General features: G+C 40.9%; 1 protein-coding gene across 3 annotated transcripts in view; it reads left to right on the forward strand.

Moving 5' to 3' along the window:
* Positions 1 to 481: 481 nt before the first annotated feature.
* The window catches only part of iqsec1b (IQ motif and Sec7 domain ArfGEF 1b), a 327,598-nt gene continuing 305,559 nt past the window's right edge, over positions 482 to 22,520 (forward strand). For all 3 annotated transcript variants that reach the window (XM_047347008.1, XM_047347010.1, XM_047347014.1), the window contains exon 1: positions 482 to 1,033. In XM_047347008.1, coding sequence (XP_047202964.1) covers positions 753 to 1,033 — 281 coding nt within the window. In that variant the 5' untranslated portion in view covers positions 482 to 752. The remainder of the gene's footprint in view (positions 1,034 to 22,520) is intronic.

Here is a 22,520-nt window from a genome sequence, read left to right on the forward strand (position 1 = left end):
CCTGATGGCTAACTGTCCATGTGGGTCCTTGGCCCATGTCAGTGCTGCCTGGTACTGCGCCATGTTGATATCATGTCCCAGTCCAATTTAAAAGCACATTCTCAGCAGTAAAGGGTGTTGGAAATGTGGGCACAGGGGTATGAATGCCGGTTGTTCCATTTTATTGCTTTAAATGTATTTTTTCAAAGTTTTATTTGGAGAGCGGATGTAAAGAAAATGTATAAATATAGAAAGTCTGACATAATTTATTTTACAATTAGACGAGGGGAATCCTTGTCCCCCCTCCCCCGTAAAACTGCTTGATTCGCCTCTGCTGTGTTATGGCCAGAACCACAGGATTGCAGCTTTACCGGGTTTGTCTCCGTGGAAACTTTCTCCACCTGTTGAACAGTTACACGTACGGAAACCTACAGCCTGAACACGGTGGGCGTGCCTCCTGCTTAGCGGTGAGGGAGGCCGCTGAACCCGTCAGCGCAACGCCGGACGCCGCTGCCGGACAATAGAGGGTTAAACGGCTCTCTGGCGCGCGGGGCGGTGGGTTGGAGGCTGGTCGCGGCGCAGAGCTCGGTGTACACCAGCGCATCAGAACTGGTCAGGTTTCTACAGAACCGCCGCTGCCACGCAGCACAGCAGAGATGTCGTGGCGGAGCGGGATCAGCGGATTGGACCACACTCTGTCTCGATCCCAGTGAGCCCGAGAAAGTAGCTGGAGAAAGGGGGAGTGCGTTTCTGCTCGTGTGGAAGCCGCTTTCATGGACGCACAGCGGGGTTTGAGGGAGATGGAGAATCCGACGGAGAACCCAAGCAAGGCGGCGGAGTACCTTCAAGAGCTGAATAAGATAATCGAGACCCAGCAGGATCTGCTTGAGAAGCAGAGAGTCCGAATTGAGGAGCTGGAGCTCCAGGTGACGGATCTGTGCAAGGAAAACGCCTGTTTGAAGGATCAGCACCAGAGGCACCTGGCCACCTGCAGACTCCAGCAGGGGAACCTCTCCTCGTTGGGGGCCATCAAGGAGAATGTCGTGCAGGAAAAGTAAGTTATGTTCCGCTTGGTTCTGCTGAGCAGGGCGCTGGCAAAGTTCGCATTGCATCCTTTGTGTTGTGTTGCTGCAGAGAAGTAACTGTCTGGAGCTTTTTAACACATTTTCATGGCTCAGATCATCATATGTGTGTCTTTCGCGCATTGTGAAGGATTATTCCAGCCGATGGAAGCTGTAGCCGCTTATTGCGTAATGGACGCAGAGCACAGCGTTAAACTATAGAGCGCAAACTACATTTGATCACTGTTTCCCTGGCTGTGACCTTGTTTCCTTCATGGCAGGAGAACCCAGTGGGTTTCTGTTGCTGCCATGTCACAAAAACTTTAGTTTTGTCATGTTGCGATGGGCTTAATCAGTCATAGGACAGCAGCAGGGAGGAATGCACTGACCCTGATCTCTTTTACCTGCCCTAAAACGGCCACATCTCAAGAAGTTACAATATGATCAGCTATATATATATATATATATATCATACAGGAAGATGGATGTTAGATGGATTCATTACTCACAGAGTAATGTATTTGAAGTGTCTATTTCTGTTAATTTTATGTTTCGGATTTTACAGTTGTTACAGTATTACATTATTCCAATAAAAAAAGTCCTTAATACAGAAATGTCCTGTTCTGCACAACACATTTAGGAGGAAGGCTGCTGACAGACAGTTGTCTAGCCAACAGCTACTAACACCCTCCACAAGGACACAAAACTTCATTGCTAAAGAAGCTGGATGTTCACAGAGGGCTGGATCCAATTAATGGAAAGTTTAATGAAAGGAAAAAGCATAGTAGATAAGTAATACAAAAGCAACAAAGAGTTTTAAATTGATGGTGGAGCAAAGCTCATTTAAGAGTTTGGAGAGCCTTACAAGGTGTGGAGTGCAGCTGGAGTCAGAGCATCAAGATCCACCACACACAGACCGATCCTTCACATGGACTACAAGTGTCTCACCTGGGCTAAGGAGAAACAGAACTGGACTGTTGCTCAGTCGTCCAAAGTCCTGTTTTCAGATGTAAGTAAAGTTAGCATTTTATTTGCAGATTAAGGTAGATTGAGGAAGAGTGGAGAGGTGCAGAATCCATACTACTCAAAGTCCAGTGTGAAGTTTCCACAGTCACTGATGATTTGGGTTGTATCTAATGGTTCTGGTCCACTTGGGTTTCTGAAGTCCATAGTTGACAGAGCGATCTATCAGGAAATTTTAGAGCTCTTCATGCTTCCTTCTGCTGACAAGCTTTATGGAGATGCTGATTTCATTTTGCAGCAAGTACCGGTCCATACTGCCAAAAGTACCAATAATTGCTTTAATCTCCATGGTAACACCAGCAAATTGACCTGACCTTGAACTCCACAGTGAATCTATTGTTGTATAGAGGAAGATGAGAGACACCAGAACTAACTATGCAGATGAGCTGAAGGTCACTATCAAAGTAACCTGGGCTTCTGTCACACCTCAGCAGAAGAACAGGCTGATCTCCTCCTTGCCACGCTGCATTGATGCAGTAATTTATGCAAAAGAAGCCCTGACTACTGTTCAGTAGGTCCATATAGTCACACCTGTTTACTTGGTTTGTTAATATTTTGATCGTCTGAGAATCAGAATTTTGGGTTTTCATGTGAGCCAGAATAATGAAAAATATCACAAATAAATTCTTGAAACACATCACTCTATGTGGGTGATATGACAAAGATATCATACAATTTATATATTTATTTCTAGGTTTCAACACTAGGAATCAGATAAATCATACCAGCAGATAACTAGTTAAACAGACAAACCAGACAATCCAGCTGAATGTTAGTTTTATTTTCAGCCAAAAATGCTAATGCTGTACTACTACCATGGCATTTATTAAAACGAGCAAACATTTGGTCTTGCTACATTCAATTCAATTCAGTTTATTTATATAGCGCCAATTCACAACACATGTCGTCTCAAGGCACTTCACAAAAGTCAGGTACATACAGGGGTTGGACAATGAAACTGAAACAGCTGTCATTTTAGTGTGGGAGGTTTCATGGCTAAATTGGACCAGCCTGGTAGCCAGTCTTCATTGATTGTACATTGCACCAGTAAGAGCAGAGTGTGAAGGTTCAATTAGTTGGGTAAGAGTGCAGTTTTACTCAAAATATTGAAATGCACACAACAGTATGGGTGACATACCAGAGTTCAAAAGAGGACAAATTGTTGGTGCACGTCTTGCTGGCGCATCTGTGACCAAGACAGCAAGTCTTTGTGATGTATCAAGAGCCACGGTATCCAGGGTAATGTCAGCATACCACCAAGAAGGACGAACCACATCCAACAGGATTAACTGTGGACGCAAGAGGAAGCTGTCTGAAAGGGATGTTCTGGTGCTAACCCGGATTGTATCCAAAAAACATAAAACCGCGGTTGCCCAAATTACGGCAGAATTAAATGTGCACCTCAACACTCATGTTTCCACCAGAACTGTCCGTCGGGAGCTCCACAGGGTCAATAACACGGCTGGGCTGCTATAGCCAAACCTTTGGTCACTCATGCCAATGCCAAACGTCGGTTTCAATGGTGCAAGGCGCGCAAATCTTGGGCTGTGGACAATGTGAAACATGTATTGTTCTCTGATGAGTCCACCTTTACTGTTTTCCCCACATCCGGGAGAGTTACGGTGTGGAGAAGCCCCAAAGAAGCGTACCACCCAGACTGTTGCATGCCCAGAGTGAAGCATGTGGGTGGATCAGTGATGGTCTGGGCTGCCATATCATGGCATTCCCTTGGCCCAATACTTGTGCTAGATGAGCGCGTCACTGCCAAGGACTACCGAACCATTCTTGAGGACCATGTGCATCCAATGGTTCAAACATTTTATCCTGAAGGCGGTGCCGTGTATCAGGATGACAATGCACCAATACACACAGCAAGACTGGTGAAAGATTGGTTTGATGAACATGAAAGTGAAGTTGAACATTTCCCACGGCCTACACAGTCACCAGATCTAAATATTATTGAGTCACTTTGGGGTGTTTTGGAGGAGCGAGTCAGGAAACGTTTTCCTCCACCAGTATCACGTCGTGACCTGGCCACTATCCTGCAAGAAGAATGGCTTAAAATCCCTCTGACAACTGTGCAGGACTTGTATATGTCATTCCCAAGATGAATTGACGCTGTATTGGCCGCAAAAGGAGGCCCTACACCATACTAATAAATTATTGTGGTCTAAAACCACGTGTTTCAGTTTCATTGTCCAACCCCTGTACATTCCAATTAGTCCTAATCATTGAACAGTGCAGTCAGATTCAGTTATTTATTCAAATTGGATAAAATGTTTTTCTATCTAAGGAAACCCAGCAGATTGCATCCAGTCAGTGACTTGCAGCAGTCACTCCTCCTGTATGAACATGTAGAGACAGTGGACAGTCGCTGGCGTTGACTTTGCAGCAATCCCTCATACTGAGCATGCATGTAGCGACAGTAGAGACTAAAAACTCCCTTTTAACAGGAAGAAACCTCCAGCAGAACCAGGCTCAGTGTGTGTGGCCATCTGCCACGACTGACTGGGGGTTTGAGAGAACAGAGCAGAGACACAAAGAGAACAAAGAAGCACTGATCCAGGAGTACTTTCTATGGGAAGGAAAAGTAAATGTTAATGGATGTAGCTCTTTTAGTTGTTTCACCTAGAAAGAAAGAACAGATAAACTCTGAGCCAGTTTTCAAGGTTAGAGTCTGAAAGAGAGAACATAGAGTTAGTCACAGTAGAAGCTCAGTCAGTAGCCATGTCTAGGAGAGAGAAAGGGTTAAACACTGAAAGACAGGGCCATGTGCATCATCTGTAGAGGGTGAGCATTAAGTTGTTGCCAGCAGAAGCTTGGACGATGCCCCTCTCCAGAAAGGTGTCACAGGTAGACACAGAGTCAGGCCAGGTGTAGCTTCTAGGAAGAGAAAAGAGAGAGAACATAAAGTTAAAAACTGAAATAACATCAAATAATGCAGAATTAGAGAGTAGTGTGAGAATGTAGCGAAGAGGTTGAAAGTGGTCATTATGTCCTCCAGCAGCCTAAGCCTATAGCAGCATAACTACAGAGATAGCTCAGGATAACCTAAGCCACTAACTATAAGCTTTATCAAAAAGGAAAGTTTTAAGCCTAGCCTTAAAAGTAGCCTTACATGCATTTAGTTTTTATTTTATAAAGTTGAGAAAAAGGAGGGAAATGAAATTCGTGTCCAAGCTAGCCTCGAACTGCAATGCATAGAATGTGTCTTACTGCAATTACAATCTTGCTACTTTGGCAGTAAGTTAAATATTTTCTAGTTCTTTACAATCTAAGATAGCATATCTTCATTTAGACATATTGCACACCCTTACTCTGTGTGTAACAAATCTGTGTTATATGTGATTTCTAAACCAAATAACTGAAAAAGTTCATCTGAGAGGGTGGGAAATTGTCCTTGAAGTTGACATTGATCAATAAAGCATAAAAAATTAGCAGTGTAATAATCTGAGCTAGTTCATAAAGGACAAAATTCTAAAGCTTTATGACTGGATCAGAGCACCTCTAAAACAGCAGCTCCTACTTGGGCTACAGTGGTTGGTATCTATCAAAAGTGATGAACTGGCAGCAGGCATTGATGGACAGAGCAAAGGCTGGTCCAATCCAACAGACGAGCTGCTGTAGTTCAAATGCTGAAGAAGTTCATGTTGGTTCTGAACGGTGTCTGATGATGCAGTGCATCAGAGTTTGCTGCTTATGGGTGTCCACAGCTGCAGGCCAGTCAGGGTGCCCATGCTGACCCTGTGCCACTACGGAGGGTGCCGACAATGGGCATGTGAACATCAGAACTGGACCACAGAGCAATGTGGTAAAGATGCACCACAGAGCAATGTGGTAAAGATGCTTTGGGCAATGTTCCTGTAAAAACACTGGGTCCTACCATCCTAATATGGATAATATATAAGTTAGACCCTTCTGACCTAAATCTCAATCTAGTTTAGGATCTCTGGGATGTACAGGACAAACAGATCCTACCCATGCATTCCATATCTGGTAATTTGCATGTCTTCAAGAATCTGCTGTACATCTAAGTGACAGATGTACACCTTCTGGTTCCAGTTTGAGTCCATGTCTTGAGAGATCAGGACTCTTTTGGTAGCAAAAAGAGAACCTCCAGTTAATGATTATTTCATCAATAAATCAGTTAACGATTATTTCAATAATCGATTAACCCCGATTAATTTGATTAGCTGTTTCAGCCCTAGATTAATCACAATACATACTTTAATAAATTTTATTTAAGCACTGGTCTGTGAACACTGTTCACACAGATATGCTTTGTTTTATTACAGAACGTTGTACTGTTTACGTTTATAATAACTTCTGTACGACGTGACCTCAAACTTCATTAAATAATCAGTGTTTGAGGCAACATAAATCTTAAAATACAGTTTCAAAGGAAGTTAATGATTGGCTAATTCAGCAGCATCCCAGAAATCAGATTAAAAGCTGTTTTACACAGCTGAACAAATGATTTACGATACCATTTACTTAATTACTCATAACTTGACGAAGGCAGTAATAAATGCAGTTCATCATCTGTTTCTCAGTTTATAGGTTTCCTTAGCCCCTTTTCCTTAGCCACTGGGCCTGTATAAAGCCCCAGACTTTGTTTTGTTGTGAAACAAATTTACCAGGGTAATTTCACTTTCCCGGGGCTTTACTTTCATGGGTCAATGGTATCTGGAGTAGGTCTTTTCAGCTTTCCCTGGGCTTTGTTTAAGGGGCGGGGTTGTGTGCAGCGAGGCATGGCAACTGAAGCTACAAATAATACAAATAATTCGTTTTTATACCATTAATTTGCCACAAAAAGTAGTTTAAAGATGTTTGTCTGCGAGAAGGAAGACCTCAAAACTTCATCTGTGCATTCAGTTCATCCAGAATGATCCTACATTTGAATGTTTTTCGGAGTTTTCAGAGCAGTGGAGCTCCGCTTACAGGGTGGTCTGGCTGCTAAGCCAACCAGGCGGCTGGACGGAGACGTCCCCACTAACTGCTGCCTGATCTCGGCCCAGCACTCTGGAATTTCCCGCTACCTGTTATCAGTTTTTGACGGCTGAGAGTGAATATAGAGCGTTTAGTATGTATGTGGTGACTGCAGGTACCAGAATATAAAACGCAATATTATTTGCTGGAAATTTGTTACATTTTAAGTTATTGTTAGCATTAATTTATTAACCGTTTCACCACAGTTCTGTAACACAAATATTTCAATGCATTGCTGATGATCAGAGCATATAAAATTTTCCATGTACTTACAAACTACACATTTCCTTAACACTGTCTTCTCATGTAAACCTAACTTAGTGGAGTATGAACTCCACTAAGCTAAAATATTATTTATTTTTCATAGCTTTATGCAGCAGAGGAGATACAACAGTTCCAGGTTTGGATGCAGAAGCTCTATGATCCTGCCATCTTCTGTTCTACTCTCTATGCATCTTCTACGTCATATTAATATTTTCTTATAATTAGACAGTCTAAGCTTCAGTTCCCTGTACTTCTGGACTGATCATCAGTTTTTTTTATTCTAATAAATAACATTTTTACTAAGAACATTTTCTGTAGTTATCTGATATAAATTTACCTGATCATAATAAAAGAAAAAATAGTGTGTTGTCCAATAAGTCTGCTAAAGTGGGGGTATTTTGTAGTTTCCTTCACAACTTCCCAATACTTCATAAGGCTGATTTAAATAAGTGGTCCATACGAGATTCCCTGGGATTTTTATCACCCGGGTAAAACAAGTCCTGGGCCTTTTAAATCCTGGGGCTTTCAGTGGAAAAGGGGCTCTTTAAACCCGAGCAGTTTCAATGGAGATCATCTGAAATGTTATTTCCAGGTGGACTTTGTGGTTAAAGTCCAGTTTTGTTCACATATTTTCCTTATCTTACTAGTTGGTTGCTATGGAAATTTCTACCTGAATGTTACAATATGGCCACTTTAGGGATCACATGTGCCACAAAAGCATTATGTATCAAATATATTGCCAATCCCTAATTACAACCTCAGACTCCAGCAGGTTATTTCCATTTTACGAGAAGATGGTCAACTTTTTACTAATATACACTTTTTATTAAAAATGTGTGTATTTGTATCCCTCCCTTCCATCAGAGTCAATACTTTGTAAAAAAAAACAAACAAACAAAAAACCTCAGCATGAGTCTGCCACCACCATGTTTCTCTGTGAGGATGGTCAAATCAGGGTGCTGTATGATGCCAGTTTTATGACACACTAGTGTTTTATATGCAGACCAAAAGCTTGCATTTTGATCTTTTCAGAGAAGACCTCCTTCTTCCACATGTTAGCTGTGACTCCAACATAGCTTGTAAAAAATCCCTCTTTTGAATTTCTTCTTGTCATTATCTCATAAAGACCAGATTTGTGAGTTGCGTGACTAGTAGTTGTCCTGTGAACAGATTGACATCCGTGTCTTGGTTGGTCTGCATTTGGTCCATCCTCTCTCTATGTTCAGATGATGGATTGAACAGAACTCTGTGAGATGTTTAGAGCTTCGGATGTTGTAAAACCGAACCCTGCTGTAAACCCTGACCTGTCTGCTGAGTTCCTTGGTCTTCATGATGCTGATTGTTCTCTAATGTTCTCTAACAAACCTCTGAGGCCAGAAACAGAACAGCTGGATTACATTACACACTGCTGGACTCTGGTTAACAACTTCTGTCATCTGAACGAGGTTGGTTGCACTGGTTTTAATTTGATGGTATCAAATTAAGGGGGAGTTGAATGAAAAGGCTTAGAGTAAAATTTCAAGGAACCAAAAAGAAATTTGGTTCCTCGAAGTTGCCTTTAGGTATGAGTGTGTGTGCATGGTTGTCTGTCCTGTGTGTCTGTGGAGACCTGTCCAGGGTGTACCCAATGATCTCTGACCCAATGACCGCTGGAAACGGGCACCAGAAACCCCTAAGCTGAGGTCGTACTAGTTTTATTGTAGTCCAGGCAGTTCTTTGTGATATACTGATTGCTTACAGTGATATTTTAATATTAATAGGTTGGCAATTGATTGTGCAGCCTTGCTGATCAGGATTTAGCAGATATAGTAAATGAATGGATGAATTTTTTTTTTTTTCCAACCTTGGAGTTTAGCTTTTGCAAAGATGCAGTTTACAATGCAAACCTTCCTAAAATACAGTCAGTAGTTTAAGACTTGGAGCTTACACTCTTAGAAGCTGCACACCAGTACTCCTGCAGAAGACGAAACAGTTTTTGTGTCAAATCATCAGTATTATAAACAATAAAAAGCACCCAGGATTACCACTAAATGATCCTGTTTTACAAAGCTGACTCTAGCCACCTGATATGTGGAACATATTATAAAATAAACAATATGACAACACTTTACACATTTCACAAATTTATATTATCAACTGCAGATTAAAATTCAGCCATCACAAAATGTACATCTGCTTGTGGAACGTGAATGCACAACAGTAAACCGGCTGTTTGTTTGTGCTGAGTTTTGTCAGACTATTTTGGACGGTGACATCATTATCATATGTGCCTGCTCATCATTTGTTTGGGTCTAAAAATAAAGAGAAGGACGGGAACGTGTGCCCCTGAGCATCTACACGGTATAATTGTGTCTGAATCCTCTTGGATTGTGGCAGAAAATCATGCTCGTTTTATTTTTCAGACAAATACCTCAGTCTGGCAGATGCAAAAAGTTCTGTCAATATCCGGGCCACGTCAGCTGTTCAGTTTGTGCTGACCACAGCCAGCATACTCTTGTGGCCTTGACTGGGGAACCGATGGGAAAGCTCCATTTCTCCCAGGTCCTCTGAACCGCCTACCCTCCACCCTCTCTCTCTCTCTCTCTCTAACTCACTCAACTCACATGCACACAGACTCACACACACGGTATGATATGTCCATCTCCACCCTGAGAAATGGGTGATTCTGTGAGTCCAGGTTGTGAGGAGAAAAGCAGCACCTCTCATTTGTGATTCCTTGCTACAGTGGGTCCTAACCTGCTGCTTTTCTCTCCAATCTGTGCTAACCGATGAAGCAGGCACAAACGCAGCTCTTCAGAGATGTAATGGATATTAATGATATTGATATGGGACACAGACTCATTTCAGAAAAACTTGGTCAATGTGTGGTTTAGGGGTGGGGATTTTGACCAAAACTACTACTCAAAAATTACTTATTTTATTAATAAAAAACCCTTACACATACAAACATAAAAAATGAACAGAATTTTTCAAAATGCGTCATCCATTACTCATACACCATTAACTATTATAGCTAAAACATTTCAGGAAATCCCATTGTTTCCTGTGTTCCGACGTTATTCCAAGCTCCGACTGCCGAGACAAATCCAACATAAATGTAAGCTAGTAATAATCCCTCCAGACAGGAAGGTGAGTGATTCAACACCCTGTTACATGGCTCCAGAGTGTCCCTGGTGTGTTGACACACAAAATATCACTTCCTGTCATGCTGGTTCATGACACTTGGTTATAAAAGCATTAAACAACTTTGAACTTGTTTATGTGGCAGCATTTTTGCTGCTCATACTGAAATACAAACTGTTTGTAAGTACTGAGAGAATTCAGCCACTGGTTTGCTGGACCAGGACCATGTAGCCTTTGCTCTCTACATGGTCCTCTCTCAATCAGCTCTTCATCTTCATCCTTCAGACCATTTCTAATCCATCTTGTTTAGCACAATGTTCTAAAAAAAAAACAAATACTGTCCATGGATTAAAAAAAAGAAATCTGGGTCATCACTGAACCGATTGATACATTACAATTGACGAACCAGAAACAATGCTTCCACATGAAAAAATAGTTATTTTGAGCTTTTACATATCTGATGTTTTGCTCAATTTGTGAGGTAGAAAATCTTTTTTCAGCATCTTCAGCGTTTTCAGGATCTTCATTATCCTTAGGTTCCTTAGCCTCTACAGCTTTACAGTCACAACATAAAGCATTGGTGGGCAATTCAAGTCGTCCGTGTCCTACATGTTTCTAGATGCATTCCTGCTCCAACTTAACTAAGTCAAATAGCTGGGTTATCTCCTCAGCCCGTCACCAACTCTGCAGGAACCAGGTGCATTTAAGCAGGACAATGTCTAAAACATGCAGGACAGAATGCCCTTTTTGTTCATTACAGTAACAGTTACTGCTGTTGCAGTATGTTGAAGACTAATATAGTAATGGTAAAAATATCATGTGATGGATGATGCAGTTTAGTAGACAGATGATTATTGACAATTTCCTCAGAACGTAAAATTTATATTTAAAAAAAAGTAACAGTCCTTAGTTGTTAGTTTTCAATTGTTGCCAATAATTGTTCTCTTAGAGTCTCATACTACAGCAGTACTGGCGTTTCTAGCTATGCTACCTACTAGTTAGCCAGCAGATGGTATTATATGGAGTGACACATTAAAGTCCAATGGAGTGGCTTGTATTCAAGTGTACCATCATCACCCACACATATAGAAGAAAACCGATTGTTATAACACGATTTCTCTTCATAAATAATAATTTGGGTTTGCAGGTTGGCATCACATTATACACTGAGCACTCTAAGAGAAAAGGAACAGCAGAACATCTCACACATGTGTTTGTCTTTATTGTGACATCAGTACTACTGTACATGTGACAGATTTCATGTAAGACTGGGCTGATCTGTGACTGGGACCAGTGGAGTGTAACAGATTCCCTAGCAGTTGAGTCTGTAGGTTCTGACAATATGTTTTGGAGAGTAAATATCAGTGAAATTAAAATGCATGGTGTTTGCTGCCATGGTCAGTGGGGGTCAGACTAGCCGTGGAAAACTCCACCAATACCCTTCATTGTACATATCTTGTTTCCTCCAATTATTATTTCCATTGGATCTCATTATAAAGTACAAATGCTTCAGTAAGATGAACTTGGACAGCTCTCTATCATGCCACTGTTGCTGACACAATGAAAGGTACGTCCTTCAGCAGCTACAAAGGCTGCTCTTAGCAGAATGTTCTTTTTAAGACAAGGACACATTAATTCAGTGTGTTCACAGGAGTGTTCACTGGTCAGCGCTTCAGAACACACTGCAAATCAGGAGTCAGGAACGAACACTGCCAGGAGACATACGACGAGTGGTCAGGAGTATAACTCAGTTTTGACTTTAAGTGCAAACGTGCTACAAGTGCCGTGGGCCCAACATGAGCTTTCCTTTGGATATGAGGTATTTAAATAAGAATAAAAAAAGTTTCTTACAAACGAAGATGGAGATTTTAATCTCTGAGGATAGTTTTTGGGTACTACTTTTAAAAGTAAACTAGAAGAAAGATATTTTTATTTCTAGGAATATATTTATTTCAATCTTTGTGGGATAAGGAAGTCACCCAGCTAAATGGGATCCTGCTGTATGCATGAAATATGATTTGTTGACCCGAGTTGGTTTTTTGTGATTTTCTGCAGTTAAACCTTCTGGAGAGGGAGTGCATCAGGAAAAGCCTATATAATTTCTCATCCATTGACAGATATTGCACAGCAGATGCCAACGACAATCTGTGCTAAAACTAAAATATATTCTTATGCTGTAAAACCAAACACTACGAGTTCACATCCTGCAAGCTGAAAGACCGCCTTCACTTTCCCTGAGGTGAAGCTTTGAAACAGTGTAAGAACATGGTTCTAAATTATGAACTTAATTAACCTCCAAATGGACTGGAATCCTTTCTTTCTTCTGCTCTCCCCATCGTCAATAATGTCAATCTGATAGGATTTCCAATTTAAAATATGTTTTTAGTGATAATGATAAGAACCAATCTGTGTCATGTCGTGTTTTTTTTAAGGCATGGCTGTAGTTGACGTCCATAGTAACCAGAAGTGCATTTTTCAGCGCGTTTGACATGTATTGGTCCACAGCAGCCACCATGCATTCAGCCAGCAAAGTATTAAATGTAGCAGAGGTGTTCAGATAAAGATTCACATCAGCACTGTTACAGAAATAATTTGAAATGAGAGCCTCATATCTTTAAGGAAACCATTACCTACATGTTTCTGAGGCTCGGAGTGTTCCTGAATATTACTGAAGTGAATTCATTTTAACTAAAAGAATCAGAATCAGCTTTATTGCCAAGTCCGTACAAACAAACAAGGAATTTGACTCCGGTACACTTTGCTCGGGTTTTTGTTTTTGCATTACATAATATACATATATACAATATACAAATATACACATTTATCAATAAAAAGGTGCCTTTGCAACATCTGTATGCTGTTGTCTGTACTCTATTGAATGTTCAACAGAGAAACAGCCTGGTGGAAGAAACTGTCTCTGTGGCGGCTGGTTTTAGTGAACAGTGCTCTGTAGCGCCACCTGAAGGTAAAACTCTAAACAGTTTATGTGCAGGGTGTGTGGGGTCTGCAGAGATTTTAGCAGCTCTTTTCCTGACCCTTGACCTGTATAAGTCCTGGATGGAGGGAAGGTCAGCCCTGATTATTCTGTCAGGCTACAGGAGTGCCATCCTAAAACAGTTCCCATGAAACAAAGCTAGTGTACATTCACATCAGTTTTACCCCAGTTCATCTGCTACATATTCATGTTTCATGTCCTAAAAACATGAAATAGTCCAATGCTCAATATTTCCAGTAACAAAAATCGCAGTTCTGTTACTGTTCTGTTGCTGTTAGAATTGTTGCCTCGCAGCAAGAAAGTCCTGGGTTTGAATCTTGGGTAGGCTGCATGGACTTTACATGTTCTCCTTTGTGAAAGGTTGGGGTTCTCTCTGGGTACTCCAGAGGTTAGGCCTCATTATTTACTTATTATTTATATTTGTGCGTTTTTTAAATTAAGTATAGGATTTTGAAAATAGTTAAACAGGTGGTTCACTGGTTTAAAAAAAAATGAACAACTGCAAGTACATTTACAAAAATATACCATGGGGAGAATGCCTTACAATAATGAAAACCGAATTAGGAGCCCAGTTTGCTGGCCAAGCTCAGTACCACCATGGTCATTGAACCAGCTTTTTGTACCTTTTGGCAGTGTGGGCAGGTACCAAGTCCTACTGTAAAATGAAATCAGCATCTCCATAAAGCTTGTCAGCAGAACGAAGCATGAAATGCTTTAAAATGACCTGGTTGATAGCAGCGTTGACTGTAAACTTCAGAAAACCCACTGGACCCAACACCAGCAGATGACATGACTCCCCAAACCATCACTGACTGATGAAACTTCAAGCAATGTGGATTCAGTGCCTCTCCACTCTTCTTCCAGCTTCTGGGGCCTCGATTTCCAAATTAAATGCACATTTTACTTTCATCTGAAAATGGGGCTTTGGACCACTGATCAACAGTCCAGTTATCTTTCTCCTTACATCCGTACTGTCAGCAGTCCTCCCCATGATTGTGTAGCCAACTGAAGCCAGACTGAGAGATCATCTAGATGCTCAGCAATTCTTTACAGGTGTTTGGTTAGTTAATTAGCAGATTAGAGTTTCCAATCTTTAACTTTTTCACAATATTTAAATTTTCTGAGGCGCCGAATTTTGGGTTTTCATTATCTGTAAGGTATAATCATCAAAATTGCCAGACAAATGCTTGAAATATTTCACTCTGTTTAATAAATCTATATAATGAGTTTCTCTTTCTGAATTTTTTTTTATTGATTTTTTTTTTTTTTAAATGTACCTGTATATGAGAGCATCTGGAAATAGTGTAACACTCTACTAAGGTCACCAATGGAGGTCAGCATAGTGGGAGGAAAACAGCTGTACACACTGCAGCATAATGGCTTGTGCTAAAATGATAGCAATAAGGCACAATGCAGGGATTTATTCAGACAGCTCTGGAGCAATTAAGAGGATGTTAATGCTACATGTATGTCAAGGTAATATCTAGACCTACAAGCTGCTAGGACATGCTGAGGTGTTCCTGTTAATGATGGGTCAGCAAAACAGTGTGACCCTAGGGTATCAAACAGAGTTATGCAGTTTTCACTACAGCTCAGTAGGTGGACAGATAGCTTGTTCAACTGTCTATTTAAACAGAAGAAGGAAGAATTTTATGCAGTTTTTATTCCCATTTTGCTCCTGTAGGATACATTTTCAAAGTATTCCGTATTTGTCTGAATATGTTTGCCTTTTTGCTAGTTTGTATGCCTGTTTTGCATCCAAATGTTGCCTGGCCAACTACAGTTTTATACCTGTTGATGAAACATTTTGATCCCGTGTATTCCTCCAGTAAATGTGTAAAAGGCCATCATACACATCGTTTTATTTATACAGAAGGGGTGAGCGAAGATCATTTTATGCTTCTAATTATTTCCTTTTCAGTATGAAGGATATTATATGTATTATTTCCTCTTTAAATGTTTTGTTCCTTTCACTGTTGTATTATTATACATCAATTAAACCTTTATCTATCTATCCATCCATCCTTCATTGTATTGTAATTATATATTGTACCATTCTGGTTCTGATTCACATTTTGGCTGGTTGACTCTTATGAACAGATACAACAGATTGAAACCCCTGGTCAAACAATAATAAGCAATTGACCTCCTGCTGGGAGAGATACTGTAAAATGACCTCAAAGAGGGCCATTTCTGCTTGACACTCCTACAGTGTGGCTGAAATATAACAATTCAATGCAAACTACCGTTAGACTTACCAACACTCACCCATATTATACTATTTGAATGTCAATTGGACCATAGTGATCCATAGAGAGCTTTCTAGTTATAACTACAGCCTTGAGAGTAATAATTTGCTGGCTCGTGAAGTGTATCCAAAAGTGAAGAACAGACGTTTAAAGGATTTCTTACAAAGAATTATTCTGAAATTACTTTCTTTAAGTCTTTGATTATTGAACAATTTATGGCATGACACAAGTAGAGGGTACCGTAAACCTGCTGAGAGAGTCATTTTTACCCCAATGGGAACAATGTAAAGTGCTGAGCACTGAGCTGTCACATTCCTGGCATGGTTGTTATAGCGACTGGGTTGTGGCACAATCAGACAGAGAGGCTGACTAACGTAACAAACGTAAATCTTGATTGACTTAATGTGTTCTGATGGGCTGATGGGTAAGTCAGGTGCCTGGATTCATGAAGACATTTCACAAGTTGTACAGGGTCAGTTATGTTCACATTCTGAAATGGCAGTCTAAATACTATACAGGTCCTTCTCAAAAAATTAGCATATTGTGATAAAGTTCATTATTTTCTATAATGTAATGATGAAAATTTAACATTCATATATTTTAGATTCATTGCACACTAATTGAAATATTTCAGGTCTTTTATTGTCTTAATACGGATGATTTTGGCATACAGCTCATGAAAACCCAAAATTCCTATCTCACAAAATTAACATATTTCATCCGACCAATAAAATAAAAGTGTTTTTAATACAAAAAACGTCAACCTTCAAATAATCATGTACAGTTATGCACTCAATACTTGGTCGGGAATCCTTTTGCAGAAATGACTGCTTCAATGCGGCGTGGCATGGAGGCAATCAGCCTGTGGCACTGCTGAGGTCTTATGGAGGCCCAGGATGCTTCGATAGCGGCCTTTAGCTCATCCAGAGTGTTGGGTCTTGAGTCTCTCAACGTTCTCTTCACAATATCCCACAGATTCTCTATGGGGTTCAGGTCAGGAGAGTTGGCAGGCCAATTGAGCACAGTGATACCATGGTCAGTAAACCATTTACCAGTGGTTTTGGCACTGTGAGCAGGTGCCAGGTCATGCTGAACAATGAAATCTTCATCTCCATAAAGCTTTTCAGCAGATGGAAGCATGAAGTGCTCCAAAATCTCCTGATAGCTAGCTGCATTGACCCTGCCCTTGATAAAACACAGTGGACCAACACCAGCAGCTGACACAGCACCCCAGACCATCACTGACTGTGGGTACTTGACACTGGACTTCTGGCATTTTGGCATTTCCTTCTCCCCAGTCTTCCTCCAGACTCTGGCACCTTGATTTCAGAATGACATGCAGAATTTGCTTTCATCCGAAAAAAGTACTTTGGACCACTGAGCAACAGTCCAGTGCTGCTTCTCTGTAGCCCAGGTCTGGGGAATGCGGCACCTGTAGCCCATTTCCTGCACACGCCTGTGCACGGTGGCTCTGGATGTTTCTACTCCAGACTCAGTCCACTGCTTCCGCAGGTCCCCCAAGGTCTGGAATCGGCCCTTCTCCACAATCTTCCTCAGGGTCCGGTCACCTCTTCTCGTTGTGCAGCGTTTTCTGCCACACTTTTTCCTTCCCACAGACTTCCCACTGAGGTGCCTTGATACAGCACTCTGGGAACAGCCTATTTGTTCAGAAATTTCTTTCTGTGTCTTACCCTCTTGCTTGAGGGTGTCAACAGTGGCCTTCTGGACAGCAGTCAGGTCGGCAGTCTTACCCATGATTGGGGTTTTGAGTGATGAAAATCATTTTTTTTAGCAATTAAATACATCTTGTTGTGTATTTGGAGTCTGTAGGAGTGCAGAAAAGTTTAATTTAGTCTCTCCGGATGCTGCGTAGATATTTGTATATTCTGTTTTTCATATTTTTCAATCCGTTCAGTTTTCTCTATCCTCTTACATTTTTTTCAACTATTATGACACAGTATTTGCTGTGGAACAGCTAAACAAGGTTATGGACTACCAGCTGACCAATTTCTCGTATCTGCCATTTTTATTTCTCGCTCTCATTTTGTAGTCCAAGCTCAAGTCTGCTGAAGCTGCAAGTGGATAAATCTAAATGTTCGGTTGTTGGGTGTATTATCCCACACAAATTATGTCACCGTCAGCCAGCATTGGAACCTCAAGGGCCTGGTTAAATTTTATTTTTCATGGAAATGCTCCATGAGGAACTTCCTATTCCCCCATGTCAAGGACGAGTTCTTCATCAACCTCTTCCAGTATTGAGAAGGATTTGCTGAAAGACTTCAGCTGATTAAGGACTCGGTTCCTTCTATTTATTGAAATGATGGACACAGCAAAGCTGTAAGGTGCAAATAACACTAAAATGACTAGAAACTTTATTTTAGACATGAATTTATTGTGTGTTAACAGGATGTCCTGGCCATTGTTCTGATAGCAGTAGCATCGTCCCTTCTGCTTTTATTAGTGCTGTGTGCTGCTCTCAGCTCCTTGAAGACAGAACCGTACTGTGTGTTTTCAATAGTATTATTGCATAAACAGTTTTGCATTGTTTTTGTTGTCTTTTGTTGTCATTGTTGTCTTCTTGTCTCGTTTTTGCCTCCTGGATGCCTTCCTCGGGAGGTGTTCCAGGCACGTCCCACTGGGAGGAGGCCCAGGGGGACGGCCCAGGACACGCTGGAGGGACTATGTCTCTCGGCTGGCCTGGGAACGCCTCGGGCTCCTCCCGGAGGAGCTGGACGAGGTGTCTGGGGAGAGGGACGTCTGGGTGTCTCTACCAAGTCTGCTGCCTCCGCGATGAGTACGAGTCTTGTTTTTGTGCCGCTAGATAAAAAGATTTAAGTGTGAGAAGGAAGAATTTAAAAGCTCTTTAACATGAACAGTGAATCAGTGAATACATGCTGAGCTTCTGGAATTTTCACACACAACCATCTCTCAGGTTTATAGAAATTGCTTTGTAGAGGTCATTTTTTTAAGTGACCACCTGTGTAGATGAAATACCTTGTTGACATATTGTCAGAAGAATATGGACACCCTGGTTCAAGATGATAGTAAAGCAACAGTAGGTCAAATAACCACTGGTTATAACGAAGCAATGCAGAACACCATCTCTGGAACCTTGAAGCAGATATTCTGCAGCAGGACAAGACCGCACCGGGCCCCACGTCTGTCAGCTAAGAACAGGAAACTGAGGCCAAAATTCTCACAGACTTGGACAATAACAAACTGTAAATACTTTGAATTCTCAATTCATCCATTTATAGTTTTGGTTGTTACATTTTTGATGTCTTCACTGATAAAATGGAGTGTCCTCCCTGAGATGATTTATATGTTAAGTCATGCACGCCGCAGGGCATACTGTACAAACATGGTGATACGTATCATCATCATAAAAGTCCAATGTTAAGAAATTTAGCAGCTGTCATGAATGTTGTCAACTTATAATAATTTTCAGTGTAGAATGATGGACTTGGAAATGGCCTTGTGACACCTCCTGGATGAGGAGGATTGGTTCTGGCAGGTCATTGCTGAATAGGTGTTTGTTATCACATAGATGATCCTGAGCAGAACTTCTGCTTTAATAGCTCAGTCTTTCTGACCAACCCACCTGGCTGCTGCTTAGCTTGCAGCTGGGTTTACAGTCAGATTGGCTGTCATTAGTTTTCACACGGTTCAATGTTTCAGTGGCTGCTGAGCTCATACAAGCAATGTCCATGTGCCGCTGCCCATCAGAGGTTATATTTTCTTTAATCTGATAAAAGTATAGCAAGTATAGAACTGGAAGAGGGGCTATTTTATTTCCAGCAATAATTCTAATTATTTTCAAAATTATACAATACTGAAATGCTGTCTGTGTGGAAATGCATTTCTGGTGTTTAGCAGTAGTTTGCGATTTTTGTTTTACCTTTGATTGCTGCTCTACTTGTAATTGCTGCATTTCTTCTTCACTGAGCAGAACAGCATGGAACTCAGATGCTTCCATCACATCGACCTGCACTCTCTCTTTGCTTCTGTCAATTTGAGAGCAGATGATAACATTTTCCTCTCAGATTTTATCAGGTGCATAAATCTATCACCATGCAGAATCCATTTCTCTGCCGGCTCATAGACTTATACACTGACTTGACTGCTGCTCATCTGTTATCATGGTGGATCATAATGGGATGCCTCGGAGGTGTAATTTGCACCCGCTTGCCTCGTCAGTTAGAATAGACGTTGTGTGCCAATTTACATGTAGGTTACAACAGTATGATGGATGGATTCAAAATGTGCCTGCTGGATTTACCCAAGGCTGCGTCACTTGTTTTTTCTTCGAGCCCCCATCCCCTAGTAAATGCAGATTAAGTATTTAGCTATTTTTCAGATGTGCGCACACGCACACACACACATCCACACACACGGTAAGTCCCTGGTTTCATAAGACCCGATTGTAGTGAGAGACTGAGCTGCTGTCAAACAGGTTATCTTTCAGTTTATGTTGGTGTATTTAAAAGGACCATCTGTCCTTAACATTGCCTTTTGAATTGTTTTTTTTTGAGTGCCAGTTTTACATAGTGTGTGTGTATCAGGATCAAATGTGTACAATATTTTGCATCACCATCTTGTTTTAGGTTTTACTTGCTAATTACTTCACAATTTGAGAATGACATTTTATTTTCATATAAATAGTTCATTTGTAAACTAGAAAAATAATCTTTAGCTGAATTATATAGAAAGTAGGTTGGGCTGCCATCAATTAAAGCCACATCAAGCATTTGGCCCACTGTTGGGACCACAGCCATGGGTACAAAATGAAAGGCCAGTAAGAACTTTTCTGTAACTTTCAAAATAAATCGCATTAACCTACTTCCAGCACAGCCAGAAACGGGGGTAACAGCGGACTTTCCGTGACGTCATAGTCCGAATAAAAACCCCGCTTTTGCAACAAACTGACCTCTTCCATGCAGGTCCCCAGAGGAACTGGACGGAGGGACACAGCGCGCTAATGTCTCTTTGCTGGCAAATAGACATAACTCTTCAAACTGGATCCAAGAGTGTCATACGATCCCGCGATCATATGCACTAAGTTAAGTAGGAATGAATTGCTGTTTGTGTATCCGGTATTCATTCATGAACGGGGGTAGTTAAGGTACAAGCGTTGCTTGACTTTTCTCTCTGAGGTCGACAGAGAGTTCCCAGCAGAGACCCTGTCTCTACAACGCCGAGTGGAACAGTTTTTCCCGGTCTGAAGGAAGGACAACGGGACAGCATCACTGTGGTTACAGCAGCAACATACAGTTTGGCTGGCCGACAGAACGAACTGTCCCACCCCACAGCTACGGAGGTTAGCTGCAGTTAACCCTTTGTTCACTGTCGAAGCTTTTCTCAACTTCGTCGCCTCGGATAACTTTTCCTCAGGACGCTTCATGTAAGAGGTTGTGTTTTGGACAGAGAGAAGTAGTTTAGAATGAAATAATCTAAACATTTTTCGTTTTATGACGTTTAGTTTTGTTTGTGTTGAAAACTCAGCTATCTTAGTGCTAGCAGATTATCTGCTCAGCATATGTGCTCAGTTTGTATGTTCTGTCTTTGTGTTTTTTTTTTATTTAAAGTTAAAACAAACTTTATTTAAAGGGTAATTTTAAACACAGAAGATCGGCCATAACGCGTTATCTACGCTTGTGCATTTTAACCCTTTCATTAGTGGTATTTTAAAGGTATGTGTGTGATTCTGATGATAAGCTATAAGCTTCTTTTGTTAGCTTTAATCGCTAACAGCTAAGAACACGTTCTTGCCTGCTAAAGATCATTTACAGAAAAGTGGTTGTTAGTTTTCATGATAAATATTATTTTACTAAACTTGATAACCAATTAAACACCATTAAGCCCCATTTCTCAAAGATTTGGTTCTTATTTAAAATATTTCCTTAAATATTTCACTATTTCCTTAATAATATTTCTTTAAATATTATTTTAATAAATAAAGTCTCCTGACACTGATTACCTTCTATAAATAATTGCAGCTTTGTTGGTGTGTCCATGTGTTTACAATGACCTTCACCTTGGAGGCAGGTTGGGTTACTTGAAACAGCCATGCTGTACCTGTTTCTTCACCTCAGGATCCATTCACAGAGCAGGGCGAAATAACAGGTTTGAATCCGGTGTCCCTGTTCAGTGAGGCAGATGTTGTATTGCAGTATGCTGCTGGGTAGAAAGGGTCTGTAAAATTTAAAGTCAGGATTCAGTCCTAGACTCCTCCTAAAGTGTGACATGAATTTGTAACTACGTCTGAAAATCCACCCTCTAGGAAAATAAGTTCATCTGCATACTGCACCTGTCTATAAGTGTGCTCCTGTTTTCTGCCAATAAGGTTTGAGTGCAAAGGAGATTTCTACTTAATGGCAGCAGGAAAAAAAAGTAACAGTTCACCATTTCTTATCCGGGAAGGCAGTCGGTGACTGGGCATGGTTTACACATTCAATTCCATTCAGTTTTATTTATGTAGCGCCAATTCACAACACCTGTTATCTTAAGGCATTTTACAAAACATACAACGTTTCAGGCAGGACACATTCTAGATGACCCGTTTAGACCATGTGACTGATACAGACTTCGGGTGTTGCCAATAAGGCATTTCACATTTTTAAACTTGTATTTCAGTTTCAGCTCAAAATGATCACAAATGCAAATTACCTGACTTTATAAAAACATTAACTAAATTATTTGGCCACACTCTTCCCCTGTTACTTCAAGGTGTGAAAAATATGGACGGAAAAGTGCACTATGAAATGCGGATGTGGATATAAACTGATGATGGGGCTGTTTTTTCCTCAACAATCGAAGATTTGTTCCAACCTTTTAACA

This window comes from Girardinichthys multiradiatus, chromosome 20, assembly GCF_021462225.1.
Source record: "Girardinichthys multiradiatus isolate DD_20200921_A chromosome 20, DD_fGirMul_XY1, whole genome shotgun sequence".
Taxonomy (NCBI): Eukaryota; Metazoa; Chordata; class Actinopteri; order Cyprinodontiformes; family Goodeidae; genus Girardinichthys; species Girardinichthys multiradiatus.